Consider the following 20,001-nt stretch of genomic DNA (forward strand, 5'->3'; position numbering starts at 1 on the left):
GAGTGTGTTTGGCCCAGTTCATCTAGATCTCTTGGCCCGACCCAGACAGCAGACCCTCCTGCCTGCTGTTCCTCCTCCATCTCAGCACACACACACACACACACACACACACACACACACACACACACACACACACACACACACACCCACACACACACACACACACACCCACACACACACGCACACATCCAAAATATATTATCTTCTCCACATTTTGACCTAATTTCTCTTCCTGAAAGCTAAAGTCCATGAGTCACTCCAGCATTTCACACTGACTTAACCGAATATACATTTTTACAGATTAAATTTAAACCTGTTTTGTTTATTATAACGTACTGCGTCACAATAAAGGCAGTTTAGCATTGGCTATATATCTAAATATTGTTTTTCTTTTGCTTTGAACATAACAAGGGCATTAAAAATCCCAAAATGTATAATGAGAATGATTATTTATCGGCTTATAAATAAATGTCAATGTTATATAAATATACGGTAATTTCAATTGTTGCATCATGTGTTTAAAATTGACATGTATACACAAGTAAATATTAATGTTTAATTACGGATATATGGTGATCTTGGATCTTATAAATCTAAAACAACATGTTATTTAAGTCAGGTATTTAATTTGTGTGTATAAATATTATTTTTTAAATACAATATTATATAATATTAAATATAATATTATAGATTAATTTGTTTTGTTTTTTTATTATTGTTTATCAATTATGGTTATTGACCTTCCTGGCATTTAACAGTAGTTGTGTTCAGACTTAAATGCGTTGTCTATTAGTCTTCATCACATGTTAACAGAAAAAATATGAACATCTTGATTTTTTTCTTTTGCGTACTGACTTTGAATTCTTGTTTTATGAGATCCGTATCTTTCATAACTGTGTATTTTTTTCCAAACACTCTAATGACTTTTTCAAGGGCTCTATAATTGTATTCCAAAAATATCAAGTATCACAGTTTTAAAAGTAGGTTACGCTAATCTCCCTCCCTCTCTAGTCGATGCAATGGTTTCTTGCAGCCGCCAATTCTGTCCCAGTTCACTGAAGTTGACGTAATACAGTGCTTGTGGTTTAGCCATTATCTGGTAACAGGGGAACGTACACGAGGCCACAGCCCTTACTAAATGCTCTGCCTGCTGTATGAGTGTGTGTAAACGGACCCCTCTTTCTAGGGAGATTGCTATTGGCTTTTTGCCTAGTCCTCAGTTTGACAGAGATGGATTTGTGGGTAATGGAGTCCCTGGGGTGGAGGGGATAAGTGGGCATCCCAGGGGCTCAGATTAGTGTGTGTGCTGAGTCAGGTTGTAGGACCGGACCTGCTGTGTGTAAATCACTGGGAAAACCGCTGACATGAGGAACAGTGCTGACCCATAAGTCCACATCAGATTGTGGCCTGACTTGCACTCTTTTTCACTTAGTTTAATTGAATTAAATTTATGTTGATAGTTTTTTAAATGTAATGTTTGGATAAATGTGTATGCAGTGCTTTACATTTTCTTGCTGCGTGATTATGAAGTCCATTCATGAGTGAAGTCTAGTCTTTGTTATCTTTGAAGATTGCATTTATTATGTAGTATATTGAACATGATATAAATTATTTTGGAATATTTTTGTATTATATACTATTCAATAACTGGAGTATGAGTTATTGCTTTGCAAATGTTTTATTTTTGTTTACGCATGCATGCTTTATTAGTGCTTGATGTATATGCTACTGTGCTGCCTATCTTGGCCAGGACACCCCTGTAAAAGAGATTTTTAATCTTAGAGAGATCTTTAAGTAAATAAATGAAATATAAATATAAATTATAATATAATGTAAAAAAAAAAAAACAGTACAAGTGAAAAGTTTGGAAACATTACTTTTTTTTATATTTTTGAAAGAAGTCTCTAATGCTTATCAAGGCTGCTTTTATTTGATCAAAAATACAGAAAAAAAAATCAGTAATATTGTGAAATATTATTACAACTTAAAATAATAGTTTTCTATTTGAATATACTTTAAAAATTATTTATTCCTGTGATGCAAAGCTGAATTTTCAGCATCATTACTCCAGTCTTCAGTGTCACATGTGACATCCAGTCTATCAGAAATCATTCTAATATTCTGATTTATTATGAGTGTTGGAAACAGTTCTGCTGCCTAATATATTTGATGAATAAAAGGTTAAAAATAACTGCATTTATTCAAAATAAACAAATATTTTCTAATAATATAAATCTTCTTTACTATCACTTTTTATCAATTTACCACATCCTTGCTGAATAAAAGTATTGATTTATTTCAAAAAAAGAAAGAAAAAAATTACTGACCCCAAATTACTGACCAGTAGTGTATATTGTTGTTACAAAAGATTTTTTTAAAAATTGCTTTTTTAATTTTTTTTTTTCTTTTTATTCATCATAGTATCCTAAAAAGTATCACAGGTTATGAAAAAATATTAAGCAGCAGAACTATTTCCAACTTTGATAATGAATCATCATATTAGAATGATTTCTAAAGGATCATGTGATAGACTGGAGTAATGATCCTGAAAATTCAGCTTTGCATCACAGAAATGAAAACCAATTATTTTAAATTGTAATAATATATCACAATATTACATTTTTTTCTGTATTTTTTATCAAATAAATTCAGGCTTGATGAGCAGAAGAAACTTCTTTCAAAAACATTAAAAATAGTAATTTTTGACCTGTACTAAACTTTTGACCTGTACTATATATATATATATATATGTATATATGTATACTAATAAATGGCTACAAAATATTTATGAATATTTAATATAGATTCTTATATATTAATATGTATGCATAATATTAAACAGTATGTTTAAAATTATATAAATTTTAATATATAATTGCATTAATAATAAAGTGTAATCATTTTAGTACATTTTTTACTTGACAATTAAACTCATTTATGGACTTATTAAAATGATAGTATTTTAGTTTAGTTTTAGTAAAAAAAAATAGGGTTACTTAGATTAATTGGCAATTTAGGTAAAATGGGCTACTTTTTGTCATTTAGATGAATGGGAAAAAATAAATTCTGAATCAGAATGAATTTAATGCCAAGTATGTCTACACACACAAGGAGTTTGTCTTGGTGAAAGGAGCTTCCGGTGCAAAAAAACAAAACAAAAAACAAAAAAAAATGTACAGACATGCATATGGAATAGAGTGTTAAAAGGGAATATAATACAATAAAAAAGGCAATAAAATGTATATAATACAATATAATACAGTAACAAAAAATATAGAAAATTCAGCATAGACAGAATTACATGTAACAGATATGCTATACAGATGTACAGTTGTTATGTGCAAATGAAAAGTGGAATAAATGTAAATCTGTAAATAATAAGTTTATAAAATAATTTGTATTCACATTATATGAACAATGAAGAGACCCTGTCATGTGTAAGATTGCCTGAGGGAGTTGCCTGTATTGTGTTAAACATTTTGGAGCAAATATATAAATGATTAGATTCATATATATTGAATTTCATATGTAAAATATAATTGTTTTGATGTGCATTGTTTTATGTAATTGATCACAAAGGAAATCGTTGTGTGCCTGACCTTTGACCTTTGCCCTCCCACAGATTTATAATGAGAAGAAAAGTCAGTTTAATGTGGAGCGAAATACGCCCAAACTGCTGGTGGAGAAGGTGGCAGAAGACATCGCCAATCTGCTGAAAAGGAAACGTAAAGCTCTGGAGGTGAGCAGAACTAACAACCCCTCTCTCCCAGCAGGATGTCGAGCCGTTGATAATTGTGGTGTAAAACTCATATCTGTTACATTAAAAAGGGGAATCGATCCACTGTCTCTTTTAATCCGAAAAAAATGGATTTATAAAAAAATGTTATCAATGCCCACTGTTCTCTATTAGCCTGCTTAACTAAGCAGGTAATGAGTTTGTCTTCCTCCAATCTGCTCCCTCTTCAAATCCACAGGACACCCACACAGCCAAACATAAGACGCTCAGAGAGTTTGGGATGAATGGGAGCATCACATTTACACATTCCCGTAAAAAAAACTACCATGTTATTTTGCACATATGCAACATGGTTTTCTTTGAAGAACTGGAAGTGCTTTTTTGTTGCTTTGGTTTGAGTCTTTTAGAGGCTGATTGAAGCATGTGGAATATGGAGGCACATTGTGTCAATTCCAGCTGAAAAATGAGTGTTTATTAAGCTTCAGAAATGAGTCATGTGTTTGGTAAGTAAAGTACTTTTGACTAAAAGTAGCATATGAACACTGCCTGAGGTCTTTCACTGGGAGACACTCAGAATTTCTTATCATAAATTGGCATTCGAGCAAGATTAGCTGAGATTCTCCGATGTGAGTCATGCCATGCAGACGCAAGATACTCGAAAGGACTGTTCATAACCCTAGTGTGCTTCCTTGCTCTATACTCCCTATCCAGGCAGTGACCTTCTAAGGCCCTGATCACACCTAACGCATTTTTAAGGTTCGAAAACGCGAGATTTCATGGGTTCATGGAAATCATGGATTTCATGTGTTGCATGATATCTCTGCGCCCAAGTAGCTGTGCTTCGCCTGTGCTTCCCCCAATATAGTCCCAAGTCAGTATCTGCCTAGGAAATCGCCTAGTGTTAATCTGCATCGCTATTTGTACTCGTTGTGAATACGCAGGGCACAAGAAGTAGTTAGATGTTTTTTTTTTTTTTTTGGATCACTTTTACTCAGGACATGCTAGCTGGCAACAAAGGATTCCATTCATTAAGCTAAGCTAAGCTTGCGCCGACCCTGTCAAACTAAAACAATGCATGCACTGAGACAAAAATGCATTTGCCCACCTATCTAAATGTAGGAAAGAAGGTGAATAAGCCCTATTTCAAAAAACGGTGGAGTGTTCCTTTAACATTGTGGTAGTTACGGTTTGTGAAGTCGTTAAGCTCCTGGTAACCCACGAGAGCACCACAAGTTTATCTTCCATCATCGCACTCTCCGGGCGTTCAAGCAACTGTAGCTTTCATCAATAAAACGGAAGGCCCGCCTCTCCATTCATTCGATTGGACAGTTGAAAAAAACGCGATGACGTCGGGCGCTTTTTTTCAACTGCAAAAACGTGAGGCGCAGCAGGCGGTAAAACGCGAGGCGCCTGGGGCGCATAAACAGCGTGCAGAACGCTCACTGCCATAGGAAACCAATTGAAAAAAGGCGCCCATCACTGCAAAAAACGCGTCAGGTGTGATCTGATTCAGAACTGCACAAATACTACTTTGATGGCACCAGTGCTTTAAAGCAGATGTTTTACCACTATAAACAACTATACAAAATTCTGGCTTATCCCTACCATCTACTTTTGATGTACTTACGAAAAGTTATTTGTTCACAATGTTGCAATTCATCGAATTGGAATTCTGTTTAGCCAACACATCATTTTGGATTCATTACAATGCATTCTGTGCAACTGGCTTTTATTTGAAAGATGCAAGTGATGCTGATTTAAACGTGTGCTCAAATGAGACGTCTGACCGAACAGCTAAAGATAGGGCGCGCTGCTAACGGGGCCAGCAATATGCTGGCGACCAGACCGAACCATCACCCAAAGCCCAGCAGACTCCCGACAACTGAGAGAAAGAGAGAGAGAGCGAGCGAGAGAAAATGGGCCTGGAATGAGAACGGCCCTTCAGGCGTCAGGAAATGCGAGGAAATGAAGTTCTGAAATCATTGATTTCAAAATGAGCTGCAGACGGGAGAAATCGAGAGGAAAGAGAGAGCAATGTAGGACGTAGGATGTAGAACAAGGTAAATCAAGAAATGAGTGAAGCACAAAGATAGATCATATTAAATCTTGTATTGTGATTTATGGCTGTTTGCACAATTGAATCAGTGTTTGAATGTCGATAAATTAGCAGAAATCTCATAATCTTTTACACATGAAAAAATAGTTAAAAACGTGCATAGACAGAATTTGGGAAAGCCATAGTTAAAATCTTAAGCCATTATTATTTCAAAACCTAATCACCAGGAAGTCTGTGACACTTTTTTAGTAGGATTAGTAGGATTTTATGTAGTATTCATTTTGGTATAATACAGTAATTTAAAGGGGTCATGACATGAGAAATCAAATTTACCTTGATCTTTTGACACATAAGGGGCCATATTTTAATGCGAATCAAACGCGAAATGCAAGTAACTTTGTGGGCGGATCTCGGTTATTATACCGGCGGGATAAATGACTCTTGCGCCCGACGCAAATCTAAAATGGGTTGGTCTGAAGTAGCTACATTACTCATAGGTGTGGTTTGGGCGTAACGTGAAATAAACCAATCAGAGCGTCATCTCACATTCCCTTTAAGAGCAGGCGCGCTTGTTCCATGGCGGATCGCTATTATAACGGCGGATTTGCCAGACGCACTAGGAGCGGTTCACAGCCGAGGAGACCGACGTTCTCGTCAGGGCCGTTAAAGACAGAGAAGAGACATTGTATGGGGATGGAAAAACCCACCCAAATTAGCTTCGGTTAAACAGGCGTATAATAATTTTGGTAAATGTGTAAGCCATAATCTTTATGGACACCACAATGATTCGTGCGTCTCTCTACGGACTTCAGAAGGATCCCGGCGTCTGATACAAGTGGATGGTTTATTTGAATGGATCTCATCTGAGGATTATATGTTTGTTCAGAGATTTTGACCACAGATTGTTTTGTAAACGAGGTACAGTGTAATGGACAGTTCACAAAGAAACCTCTTATTTTCAACCTCGCTATTGCACTCTAGTAAGTGTTTTGAACACATCCATATAAAACCATCATTTACAGACAAAGCATTATGAAATCGTTTACTTGCGGTTTTATGGTACAGCTGCGTTAGGTCCAATACAGCTGACCGCTTCATCTGTCATCAACATTTTTCCTCATACATGCTTGTTTTTGTTGTGCAAAAACATGTCATGACCCCTTTAAAAACATGCATAGATTCGACAGAATTTGGGAAAGCCATTGATGATTATTGTAAGCCAAATTCAAAACTTAGAAAATTGAAAATTTCTGAAATTAGAAATTAGATTCTACAGATTTTAGGCAATATTAATTATGCTGGGTTACACTTTATTTTAAGGTGTCATTGTTACTGTGTAATTATATATTTAAGTACTGAGTAATATTAAGCAACTACATGTACTTAATATAGGGTTAGGGTAGGATTTGGTTGAGGGTTAGTTGCATGTAATTATGCACAATTCACTGTTATTTCTATGGTAAGTACATGTAACATATGTAACAAGGACACACTGTAAAATAAAGTGTTACCTTATGCTGTTTCAAGCACAGAAACTGGTCCACACCTCCACTGACCTGTTTATTCACACCTGCTTCTTTAGGTCGCCACTAATGAGTGTGAAAGATAGACCCTGCGCCCCAATTCACACACTGTCTGTCCTAAATAATATCTGAGATTCACATTAGTGTGTCCCAAATCATAGTCTGTTCAAAGTAGTTCACCAAAGCTGCCAGGAGGATGTCATTTTTCCATTTGTTTTACCCATGAGCAGAAAATCAAGCAGAACGAATGTAAATTATTCATAAAAAGGATTCTTACATAAATTGTCTCACTGAATTGATTATATACATAATCAATATCTGTGTAAATTATTCGTAAAACAATTCTTATATAAATTGTCTCTTTGAATTGGTTGAGTACACTGCAAATTTCTTTTTATATCCCAATCATTTCTATTTAAACCATGCGTTTAATTATGTGCACAACAAAGAGATTTCTGTGTAAATTTTTTGTAAAACAGTTCATAAATAAATTGTCACTTTGATTTGCTAATGCACATAGCAAATGTCCAGGTAAATTGTTTGTGAAATGACACAAGCAGAAGAAATGTCTGTGTAAGTATTTGTAAAACCAGGAATTGAATTGTCTACATAATGAATGTCTGTGGTAAAATCATTCTCGCAGGACTAGCGCGTCGAATTATGTGCATAAAATGAATAGTTCTTGAAACCATGCTTTAGTAAATATTGCTGCATTGATTTGATTATATGCATAACATATTTCTGTGTAACTGTTTTGCCGCTTTGAATTAGCTTGAATTGGCTGAATTTGAATCGTTTGTAGCAAAATCATTCTTATGTAACCACATAGAATTATGTTTATAATGAATTTGATTTAAAATCATTTAAATGTAAACAGTTGCATAGAATTATGTGCATATTCAATTTCTGTGTAAATTGTTGCATTTAATTGTGTCAAATTCCTGCGCAAACCGTTCGTGATGCATAAATTGTTCCATTCATTTGTTTCATGAATGAGATCCCTCTCTGCTCTCCTTCTTTCCAACATCTTTTTTGTCTCCGTTGTTTTACTCTAGAGGACTGATGTGCATTTGGGTCGGCCATGTTGTCCTGAAACGTGTCATTTCCTGTCTGGTAGTTTAGCAGACGCATTTAGTAGCATTTTAATGATCTGAGACAGATTCCTCATGAATGGCTGATGTTTTTGTGCTGTAGCGCTGCTCTCTGAGAGATCGTGCTCCTCTGGGACGGTCTGACTGCTTCTTCTCGCGTTTGTGTGTTAGTGTCCCGCCATGTATTTTTAGAAGCTCTTAAAACTTTATTACTGTAACTGTGGTACGTGTGAGTGACAGATGTCAAGGCCGGGCTTGGGAAGCTGTCATGTAAAAGAACAGTGTTGCAGCCGTACGGATCACAGCTGAACTGAGCTTTGTGCCTCTCTCTCTCTCTCTCTCTCTCTCTCTCTCTCTCTCTCTCTCTCTCTCTCTCTCTCTCTTTCTCTTTTATGGATTGCTTTTTGTGCTCCCCAAACCAGCTGATACTGCAGAACAGAACCTGCCAATCAAACTCAGAGCACATTGCTTCACTTACGCTGTGTCCCTTACGGGTGTGTGCGGCAGTGATGTCATATTCTCCTCATGGGAGAAACTTCTGCAAGAATGACATCTTACAGACTAGTAAGCACCATTTCCAAAGGCTAGTGGTGTGTGTGTGCACACATATGATAATGTAGATTGTGTATGACTGACCCTGATTTGGACTTTTATGACCAACTGGATTGTATTGACTGGACGTTGCGCAGATGAACGAGTGAATTATACTGAATTTCGCGTCGTATACACCGCGTAATTCAGTATGACATTGTCTAAGCAGACACAGAAAGGAAGCAGGGTGGTTGTAGTGTGTACAGCGTAGACACACTTCATCACATCGTAATCAGTTTTTTTGTACTGTGGTACCCTGGTTTGCTCTCCTTTGCCCACGTGAAGCACCTTGTTGAGACTGAAGTTGTCAGCTAAGAAATAGTAAATTGACTCGAACTTTGTAGAGTTTATTTTATGTTTAAAATAAATGTTTATTTTATTGGTTTAATTTATGAGTTTATCTCTTTGTAGACTTTTTTTAGCCCTCTTTGTAGAGATTTATTTCTTAATTATGGCTCCAAATTGAGAATCTGCATAAATGAAGCTAGAAAAACAGTGCATTCAATTATCTAGTGTAGTAATTTGTCCCGAAACATCACGGTACGGATGTCACGGTTCGGTGCATGCAGTCAGATGACGAATACAGTCAGTCAAAGGCGATGCACAATACAATCCAGAAGGGTGTGTGTGTGGTAATGCAACGCTGTTTGCTAACCGCCACAACAGGAAAAAGAGCAGAGGAAGAACAGTGCATGTGCGGATGACTTTAACGCTTGAAAACAAGTCCTCTAGATAGTGCGCATGCATTAAATGCATCTGTCTGCGCTCACAGATAGAGGAGTATACTTTGAAAGGCTCGCGCACAGTACGGTGCAGAACACAGAAAATTAAGTAAAGGAGAGTTGGGCTTAAGCTTTAAATGGTTAAATATAGTTTAAGTGGAGCAAATTGTACGTAGGTACTTACCGAACCATGACTTCTGTGTACCGTTACACCCTATGGGTACCCTGGAAATCCAGAGTTCTCGCAAGAGCACAAGTTGAATCTGCTCAGCGAGTTTACTCTGGCGTTGAGTAATGATGCTCATTAAATATGCCCTTGTATCCGAGCTGCACCAATCACATCGTGTTATCTGATATAGGCGGGCCAGAGGCGAGCTAAACAGAAGACGACAGCGCTGTGACGTCGAAGTCATTAGTAAACATTGCAAGATGGCTATGGATGAACACCAGTTGTTTGAAACGGCTTTGGCCGCTACAATGAACGAGTTACACTTGGCTTTTTATCTAAAAGAGGAACAGAAGACGGCGCTCGAATCGTTCCTTTGCAAGAAGGGTGTTTTTGCTGTTTTGCCGAACGGATCCGGTAAGAGTCTAATCTGCCAGTTAGCTCCGCTGGTAGCTAAGCGTATGGGGCTTGTTGTGATTGGTCGTAGTGTTATCCAATTGCGTGCAGTGAGATTTTCAAATGCATGCTTGGTGCCGCCCCTCGAGCTGGGCGAGTTTATTAGTCGATGCCAGACCATTAATCTTTCAGATTTCGGTCTGGATTTCCAGGCTACCCTATGGGTTGAACTACTTCAGATTTTTTTAAGTCGACATTTATGTGATTAAAGTCAAGTCGACTAGTCACTGATGATGTCATTATTGAACAAATAAGCCTGAACCTCGAGCTGAGACTCGTAAGCGTGTTGCCTTGTGTACAACTATGGAATAAATGACACAGTGCTGCCCACGAGGCTATTGCTCCTACATTACAGCTTTTTTTTTTTTAAATCAGTTCTTTTGTCTTTGGGTCGTTATATCTCTCACAGATTTCTGCTTGTTCTAAATCAGATAGAGACAAAGTAGCGAAGTAAAGATTATATTTATAATTTTTGACTGCGTAACAGACCCTCTGTGTTCACTGTGTATTTTAAAACCGCAGCATCACCACTACCTACTGTTTTATTCATCATCACAGTTCAGTTTGTCATTTGTACAAATCACCTGACCATGTGTCATGTCATGACTCGTGTGGTTTTCCCCTCAGAGTTCAGTCCAAGGCTGGCGGCTGGTCATGTGATCGACGAGCGATGATGACCCGAAGTTCACTCTTGCCTTGCCTTTGAGTTGTGTCACAAACATGGCACCCACAGGGACCTGGAGAGTGTGATCCAGGCGACAGACAGTCAATTGGTCCCTGAGAGGACATGTCAAGTTTAGTCGGCTGATTTTATTGTGCTGGAAGCTCCATCTATGCCCAGCAAACCCTAGAAGACTTTGATAAGATCCTTTCCATCATTTGCTGTAAACGTAGTGAATCATTGCTATTGAAATGTGTTCTTGAGTTACAGGGTTGAGAGTTGAGAACTTTATTTTCTTATGCGCAATGCAGGATCGAAATTAATTTCAAAAATATAATTCACTTATTCATCAAGTAACTTTCACAAAATAAGTTTTTATAACCGAATTCATATTGACTGAATGTAATTTACAAATGCACAACCAAATTTGCATTCACAAAAAAAGATCCATAAATGCAAATAACAATTCATAAAAGCACAAGTATAAATATACAGCATATTTGTATATATATATGAATTGTACAACTTAAAATAATTGTTTCACTAACAAACAAAACAAAACAAAAACACAATTGAGTAAGCTAGCAGCAGACAACAAGTCCTAGGACAAACGAGAGGAAACACGTGCCTCTCGTCTCCCGTCACTTCCGGGTCTTTATACGGAGAAGGTGAGATCGGATTGGTTCCTTGAGGGGTGTCGACTCCTTGACTAATGATGATTGACTTGATAACCAACCAATCGCATGTCAGTCAAGAATGAAAGAAAGAGGAAAAAGAAAACACAACCAAAATACGCCACAGACATAACATACAGTATGTCATTTTTTTTAAATCATATTTAGACACTTCTATTACTGATTGCTGCTATCAGGATGTGAAGAGAGTTTCAACCAGTATAACAAAAAGTGTTTATGAAAAACATTGCCTACCCTACCTTAAGTAAAGAAAATAAAAATATATAATTGATTTACATTGTTAGAATGTTTGGCGTTATAAAATCTAACCGACAAAGATCTCATAAATGCTGTTATTTTAAAACTATTATTTTTCCACATTTCAAACACTGCTATTTCCTTTTGGCCAAAAAAATCTGTTTAATTGACAGTTGTGATCGTGCTTAAGGTAATGGTAACAGAATATTCAGTTCCTGTTGATCTATGTTGCAGAAAATCTCCAGGATATGGTGCAGTTTCTGCTTAGTCAGGGGGAGGCGAGTATGACGATGACAGATGGAGGAGTTATATTGAGAGGAAGGGGGTGTTGGGGGCTGCTAATGTATGCAGAACAATTGCACAACATGAATATACATGCACTCGCACATTTATTTAAATGCACTTTCCTCCATTTGTAGTCTTGCTTCTCTGTACCGTTCCGAAATGTATCGATGGCCTGAAGTTTATGCGTCCATTGGTACAGCGCTCATGAATCAGTAACAAAAGCTGTACGATTGCCCCCCCCCCCCACCCCCCCTCAGTCTAAGTGCCTCAGAAAAAGAGAAAGAAAAACTAAGAAAAGCAATTTAGTTTTCAATTTCCTGCAGGCCCACGGTGAAGCGGTTATAGCGCTCCGGTCCCTTTGGAAAGGGAAAGGGAGAGGGAGGGCGCTAGAACTAGGCCGAAGTCTCCTTGCACAAAAATAGCACATAAAAAAAATCACACAGAACCGCTCAAAACATTTGACTTGAATAGCCGTAAATGATCCATGTGCATCCTCTTCAGATCATAGCAGTCATTAGAGAACAGTTCTGTGAATTACAAAGTCAAAGCAACACGTTCCCCTCAGATGTACCACAGGTTTGTCTCAATTTGTCTCGAAATCCCAATTGAGATTGCTTTAATATCTAAATGGTTTCTCCTAGACAGCGATGAGAGATTCCTGTGATTCCTGCTTCTCAGATGTTTCTCCTGAGGAAAAGAATCTCACACGTGACTCCTCTAGTTTCAGAAGAGATTTCAATGCCTTAGATTGATCAGCTAAATATAAACTCAAACATGTCTCATTCAATTCTTCTAAATGATCTGATTTCGCTCTGTACTCTTTTGCATGTCAACTACTGACTCATTTGTGTATATTTGTATTTTTTCAAATCATTTTTAGGAGAAACTTCTGAGACGAAGTCGACACTTAAATAAAACAAAGCTGAACACCTCATCAAGTCATCTGAGCTTTAAAAGAGCAATACCATTTTACTTTGTGTACATCTAGATCTTGTACTCTTTTTATTGTGATTTGTACTTGTCTCCATCTCACTATTTCTCTCTCTCTGCTCATCTTTTTCTCTAGCGTGCGTCACACCACCCTCTAGCCTGTGTCATTCAGATCTATGAACATCCATTAGCAACCATCTGTTACCACCTGCAGCAAAAGCCATTACACCTCTTCCCTGCCCTCTCTCTCGGTGTCTCTCTCCCTATCTCTCTCTTACACACGCACACGTGTGCACTTACAGCTGCTCGTTTGCCATGCTAAGCTTCACTCTCCTGCTCGGCTTATTAGACAGATGAACACCTTTATGATGTTGAAGCTCCAGGTCAGAACAAAAGCCGATCTCACTCACCAAAATCACAAACCTTAAAGCAAATCAGCTACAAACCTCTTAAACACACCAAACTCACAGATGTCATCTGGTGCATCCGTTAAACTAGACAAAACTGGACATAACAAGCTGGATCCGGTTTTACTTCTCAGTTGCTTCAAGTGTACGTTTAAGTCCAAAATAAAAGAGAAGAAAACCCAGAAACAATTATAGTTAGCATAATGAAAATGAAACCTGTGGGAAACCTGTATATTATACAAATATATATATATATATATATATATATATATATATATATATATATATATATATATACATACAAATTCTAATTACTGTAATGTCTTTTAAAAATTACATTCTACATAAAGAAAATGAATATTATATAATTAATAATTAATTTTTACATAATTTTCATGATTATTAAGTAATTTCACCCCCATGTTTGGATGTTTTACATTTGGGGATTTTTTTGTAATTTTTATTCATTTCAATGGTTATATTCTCATAATATTATAATATCTGTAATACAGTATATTATAAAAAAAAAAAAAATTATTGTAAGGATTTTTAAATTAGGTGTTTAAATACTTGACTTAACTGTCATTGATCCAAAAATGCAAAACATCCTTAAAAATATGCAATATGCTGAAAAAAGAAAGCTCAGTTTATGATGCTATTTTGTCAGATTTTATTCTTGCCTTGTAATATGTGATTTAGACATTAGGTTTTCTGAGATTTCTGTCTTTTTCACTTGAATAAGAGCTGTTCTGACTTGCTTTAAAGGGAGTTTGAATGCGGTCAACAAAACTGGAACTACTTCATAGCCGTACAACTATGAACATCTTAGAACGTCTATCCACCAATCAGAGTCAAGAATTCAACAATCCCATAGTATAAATAGAGAATAACTTAAAGGAAACCAGCGGAAATCTTGAGGGAGCAGCAAGTTTAGACCACCTATTAAAATCAGACTAGCCCTAGAACATGTCCTTTATTTAAACTAGATTAAAGTCCAAAATCTAAAAATAAAGTAACACCACACAATAAAAAAAAAAAAATAGCCTGCCTGACCGACAAAAGAAATGTGTCATCTATTAAAAAAGTTCTAATCTATAAAGCACTCTGTCTTTTTATGCTCAGTCAGTGTTTCACTAACAAACTATTTGCATTTTTGTATACTATACTGTTGATTAGGGATGGCTCGATACCATAGTATCAGAGAGAGAGACAATACAACACTCTCGCTCGCGTTTTTGACAGCTGACGGAGATGTCACTTGCCCACATCTTTTTAAGGGATACGGTACAGTCATTCCACTTATTACACAGCATTTGACCACATAAATAATTATGGGAATAAGAGACATTGAATTGAGATGAAATTGTTTTAAAATCTTACCTGTTTGTTACAGTATTTTATAATCCATTACAGTGTACAAAATGGCAGCAGCTGCGTTTGAGTGAAACAAGAGAGAGTGAGTCCATGATACTGGATGACATAGGCCTAATTAAATAACTGTACACAAGATATTGATTTGACTGCGTATTAATATTTTACTAGCTCACCAAACGCAAAACTTCCACGAGGAAAAAACGTTCCCAGCAATCCTATAGCGCCGACTTCAGTGACAGATACCCGGATGAGCCTGTGTTATTAGTTATTAGCGGTTGTTATTGGGGAACATACCATTGGATGACGCGATTGACCAATCAGAATCAAGTTTTCTACAGAGCCGTGTAATAGGTGAACATAACAGTTGAGAAGACATGTGTAACAGTATCATATTAGTGACAGCAGCCTAATATACCGACTGCTGTATGTCATTAATAACAAAATAACTTGAAGGATTTATGTTTAATTTATACAGGGAAGACTATCCAGTGTTATTTTACATTTTATTACTTTATTTGATTTCTGTACCTGAATACGACTGTTAGACCTACCTCACCAAATGGTACGATATCATGATTTCGTACCATTTGAAATAAAATATATACCGATATTTTCCAAGTACCGCGCAACCCTACAGCTGATTCGAATGGGCTTTTGCTTTCTCTCAAACATAATACACTTTCCTTTTTAAGGGAAAGCACTACCGCATCTGATACAACCCTTGACTGCGGTATCGATTTGTCGCTTTAATTGTTACGAGATGCTCTTGAGACAGAAATGGCTCCTGTGTTTGAGCAGTTGTTCGAGTAACATCTGTTTGCCGTACTCCCGCATTTCCTCAGGAAGAGCGAGACAAGGGCGTAATAGAAATGATCATTTTCCTGTAGATACACGTTAAACGTGTGTACGCAAAAGGCTGTTGTACGTGACATGGAGGAAGTCTGAATGTGGTATGACAGAGTATCTCCTAAAACAATAACTATCTGAAGTCCATAAACAATGTTTTTGCCATTCTTCCCCCCTGTGGATGCGTTTAGAGTTGATTCAGCTTGTTGTTTTTCTCGGCTGCAGGCTACAATTGAAAGAGATCGCTTTGTGTGAAGAAGGGCTTTTGAAAATGTTCCCCTTTACAATCTAATATGAACAGCGGCTCTGTGCTGAATAGCAAGCAAAGAGTGTTGAGCTTGTGGGAATGCGAGAGAGAGACTTCCACGGAGAGATATATAGACGTGCATGTGTGAGATTTGCATATTTATACAATTGCATATATGGGATAGATGTGATGTCATATTTAGTCAACGTGAATTGGCCTTAACAAAAATTATACTTAATATTGACTTTATTTTGACATGGACAAAACAAAGCCAGGACAAAAATAGGAATTCAGAATAGCATACTAGTATCATACTACTTTATTTGTACAGTATTTAGTGTTTCGAATTTAGCCATAGTTATTTCACTGTCATGGTCTGGTGTGCTTGGTTATCGGTCTAAACATTGAAAATGCATCTTGTTTCCCAGTTATTTTTTTGTCGCCTTCTCCTGTTTTTGTCAATAAACAAAAATGTGCTTTTCCACACACATATTTTCAATGTTTGTCATTGGCTGAACAGTGGAGGATGTTGCATAGTTGTACTTAACATGATGAACTTGTTTAAGAGAGTTAATTAGTGAAAGAGAAGGGTCAAATCTGGTCATATTTGAGGTACCAGTTTGCATTGTGTGCGGGCGCATCCCATGTATTCATATGTGCACATGCATTTGTGTGTTTGACCCGTTGTCCTGCCTGAAGACTTGAGCTTTCACTCTCACTTTCTTCTTTCTTTCTTCTCCCTTCCTCTCAGTGACTAGGAGGAGATGCAGTCGTTCTCAGACAGGGTTTGATCAGGAGGGGTCTGGTCGTAACACACACACACATCCAGAACGCTTTCATGCCACCATATAAAGTTGTTTGATGAGCAAACGGCAGCACCACGGGGTCTGTCACAGTCAAACAAGGTCTTTGATTTCCATGCGAGCAGCTAAGCGATAGCGCTTGCTTGAAAGACAGAAATCACGGCTGTAGCAGGAAGAATACACTGCAAAAAAAATGACTGTTTTAATCAGAAATTCTCCATCCAATCAATTCCAGAAGGACAGAATACATTTTATAGCTAAAAAAGTCAAATGTGTTTGTATCCATTTTAAGCATAAACCTTAAATTTGGTTAGATTTGGTGCTTAAAAGAAGGAAATATAGGTGTGATGGAAAAACAAATCCATAAGACTTATTATTTAAAAAAAGAGCGCCAAACAAAGTAAGAACAGTTTCATTGGTTTGCACTAGAGCTGATAAACGATTGTTCAAAAATGAATTAAACTCAATATTTTCTTGCATTGTCTTTTTAAGTGGATCCTTTTAAGTTTGCCTTCATTAGCAGTCCGCTGGCTCCACAGATTGAACCTAATTAGTTTAAGTGCTAACCTTTTCCCCTCGTTCTGGAGCCGGCCTATCTCTAATGCCTCGGTATGTGGCAGTGCAAATAACTTGGGACTTGAGGTCAGTCTGCGGCATTAGCCTGGGTTTCTTTCCGCAAGGACGGCTAATCTACGCTTCACCTCTTCTTATCTTGCCGACTGGCCGCTCTCTCGCTCGCTCTCCTCCATGGGTTCTGCTGAGGGAGAACGCCGCCTTCTCCTCGGCCTTCAGGCTCCAGGGACTTCTGCAGAATTATCATCAGCGCTTCCCCTCTCCTCCTCGCTGCGAGATTGCCCATCTCTCTCTTCTGCTTTCCTCTTTCTGGTTCTGGTGGCCTGGCTGTCAGATTTCAGAGTACAGACTGTGTGTTTCAGGCTTGAAGGTCAGCGTGTGGGAAGTCTGGAGGATTAGCTTGGTGGCACAAATCGCGTGTCTGCACTGGAGACTTGTCTGATTCTCTTAAGAGAGCAACAAGCTTGTGCTATAGCATATGCTTCAGCAAATGCTGCATGTTTTGGCAGAGTTGAAGTTGAACTGCTTGAGTGTTTTCTATGGTGCGTCATAGATCGACATATTGAATTGTTTGTTTCTTATGTGCTTGATGCTGGTTTAGTTTCAGCAGACTCATCCAAAGTGATTTTCAGTGTGGAGAATATGATACCACAGTCTGTGGTTTCTGTTTTTAATAAATAATCTATCTGACTATCTATCAGCTTTAGAGCTTGTATTCTTTGTACTGATCCTTCAGAAATCATTCTAATATGCTGATTCAAGAAACATTTCTGATTATTATCAATGTTGAAAACAGTTGTGCTGCTTCATATTTTTGTGGAAACTGTCATATTTGTTTTTCAGGATTCTTTGATGAGTAGTTCAACAGAACCGCAAATATAAATCTTTTGTAACATTTTAAATGTCTTTACTCTCACTTTAGATAAATTAAATGCATCCTTGCTAAATAAAAGTATTAATAAAAAAATAAATAAAAAAAAATCTTACTTTTTTGAATATCTTTCCAAATATCTAAATTTCAGTGAAAATTTTCTGGTAAATTATCTGATAGAGCTCCAAAAAGTACGCCTGCACCATCACCATCAGAATTATTTCGACATTTTAGTGACTTGATTTTTACATGAGCTTATGAGCAATTTTTGAGAAACAATGTTGATATTTGAAATCAACCCAAACAAACACGCCCCTCCCTTCATTGCTCCGCCCACAAAATGCACAAAATTATCATAGCTGAAGCCAAGCAAAATAATGCTTCACAAAAAATAAAGCGAAGATGATGAATGAACAACAAAAAATGATCATACAGTACACAAGAGTAAATACAAGCAAGAGTTGGTTGTCAGTCGCCAGCAGCTCCAGACAAACAATGACACTCAAAACTGTCCTGTTACTCCAGCTAACATTACAACAACAGCATATCTTGGTTCTGTGAAATAGCAAAACCACCTATTCTCTTTTGTAATGTTCTTTTCTCTTTTTTAATCTTTCTACAGTCTTTCTTCAAATCTCCCTCTTCCTCACTCTCTCTCCTCCCCCATCATGATTGGACACGCCCCCTACTGCTGATTGGCTACAAGGGTGTTTTGGTGTTTTTTCACCTTTATGAAAATGTTCATGTTTGCTCATGCAAAATGCGCCGCCACAATGCTAAGATGTTTGCTATGCTCTTTCTAGTTCTAAATATCAACAAAGTTTGGAGCCGTTCACATAGGACGCATTTTTCCATTACAATGCGCTACTTTTCCATTGTTTTTCTAAGTAAACGCGCTAGACGGACCATTGCGTTCGCGTCTCGCGTCTCGCGTCTTTTGCAGCGTCTCACGTATGACACGCCATTCTAAAACCGTAGCGCTCAAGTTAAAATAAGTTAAACTTTTAAAAATCTCTGGACCATGTGCTTTTTTTCACTCCACTTAACTTCGTCTTACGTTTTTAACAGCAAAAACACATTCTGTGTGAACTGGCCCTCACTACTTCTGTGCGACTCCATGGGATTTTATTCACGTGTTTATCATAAATCATCTGATTTTTGTTCATTATGTGGGATTTGATGTGTGAGCAATAATAATAGCGAAATTAGACTCCAATCAAAGATGTTTGGTGCTTTGACGTAGTATCAGGCTGCGGCTTGTCTGAGATTATTGCAGAAGCGGCGTTTGATTTGTTACACCAGCGCACCACGTTATCGCTCAGAGTCTGAGGCCAAGGCATTGTTTGATATTATAAATGATCATCTATTAGAGTGGATGATTGTTTATTGTGCCCTAATAACCCCATAAATAACAGAGTGCTCCATCAGTTTACAGAAGCAGAGAGTCTGCGTTCAGCACGAAACTCAACCGATCACTCACAGCCTCACTGTCAGAGAGCGTTCCAAATGCCTGCCTGACGCTTGACAGCTTGTCATTTTTTGATGGTATCTCACTGGGTGAAGGCCTGACTGTCATATTGATTGACAGATTGGATTTTTTTCCATGTGTATGCAACATAATTCAGCTTCTTGTGTATTTGCTAATTCCCTTCATGCATTTAGCCGGCGTGTTGCAGATGTGTATGCATGTCCCCCCCCCCCCAGAAGACCGTTGCGCGAGCTGTCCCGGCG

The 20,001-nt window shown here is 37.5% G+C and overlaps 1 protein-coding gene across 3 annotated transcripts in view; it reads left to right on the forward strand.

Moving 5' to 3' along the window:
- The window catches only part of cacna2d2a (calcium channel, voltage-dependent, alpha 2/delta subunit 2a), a 213,955-nt gene that overhangs the window by 53,360 nt on the left and 140,594 nt on the right, over positions 1–20,001 (forward strand). For all 3 annotated transcript variants that reach the window (XM_079884907.1, XM_079884908.1, XM_079884909.1), the window contains exon 3: positions 3,623–3,739. In XM_079884907.1, coding sequence (XP_079741033.1) covers positions 3,623–3,739 — 117 coding nt within the window. The remainder of the gene's footprint in view (positions 1–3,622; positions 3,740–20,001) is intronic.

This window comes from Squalius cephalus (genome assembly GCF_949319135.1).
Source record: "Squalius cephalus genome assembly, chromosome: 10".
In the NCBI taxonomy this organism is placed as follows: domain Eukaryota; kingdom Metazoa; phylum Chordata; class Actinopteri; order Cypriniformes; family Leuciscidae; genus Squalius; species Squalius cephalus.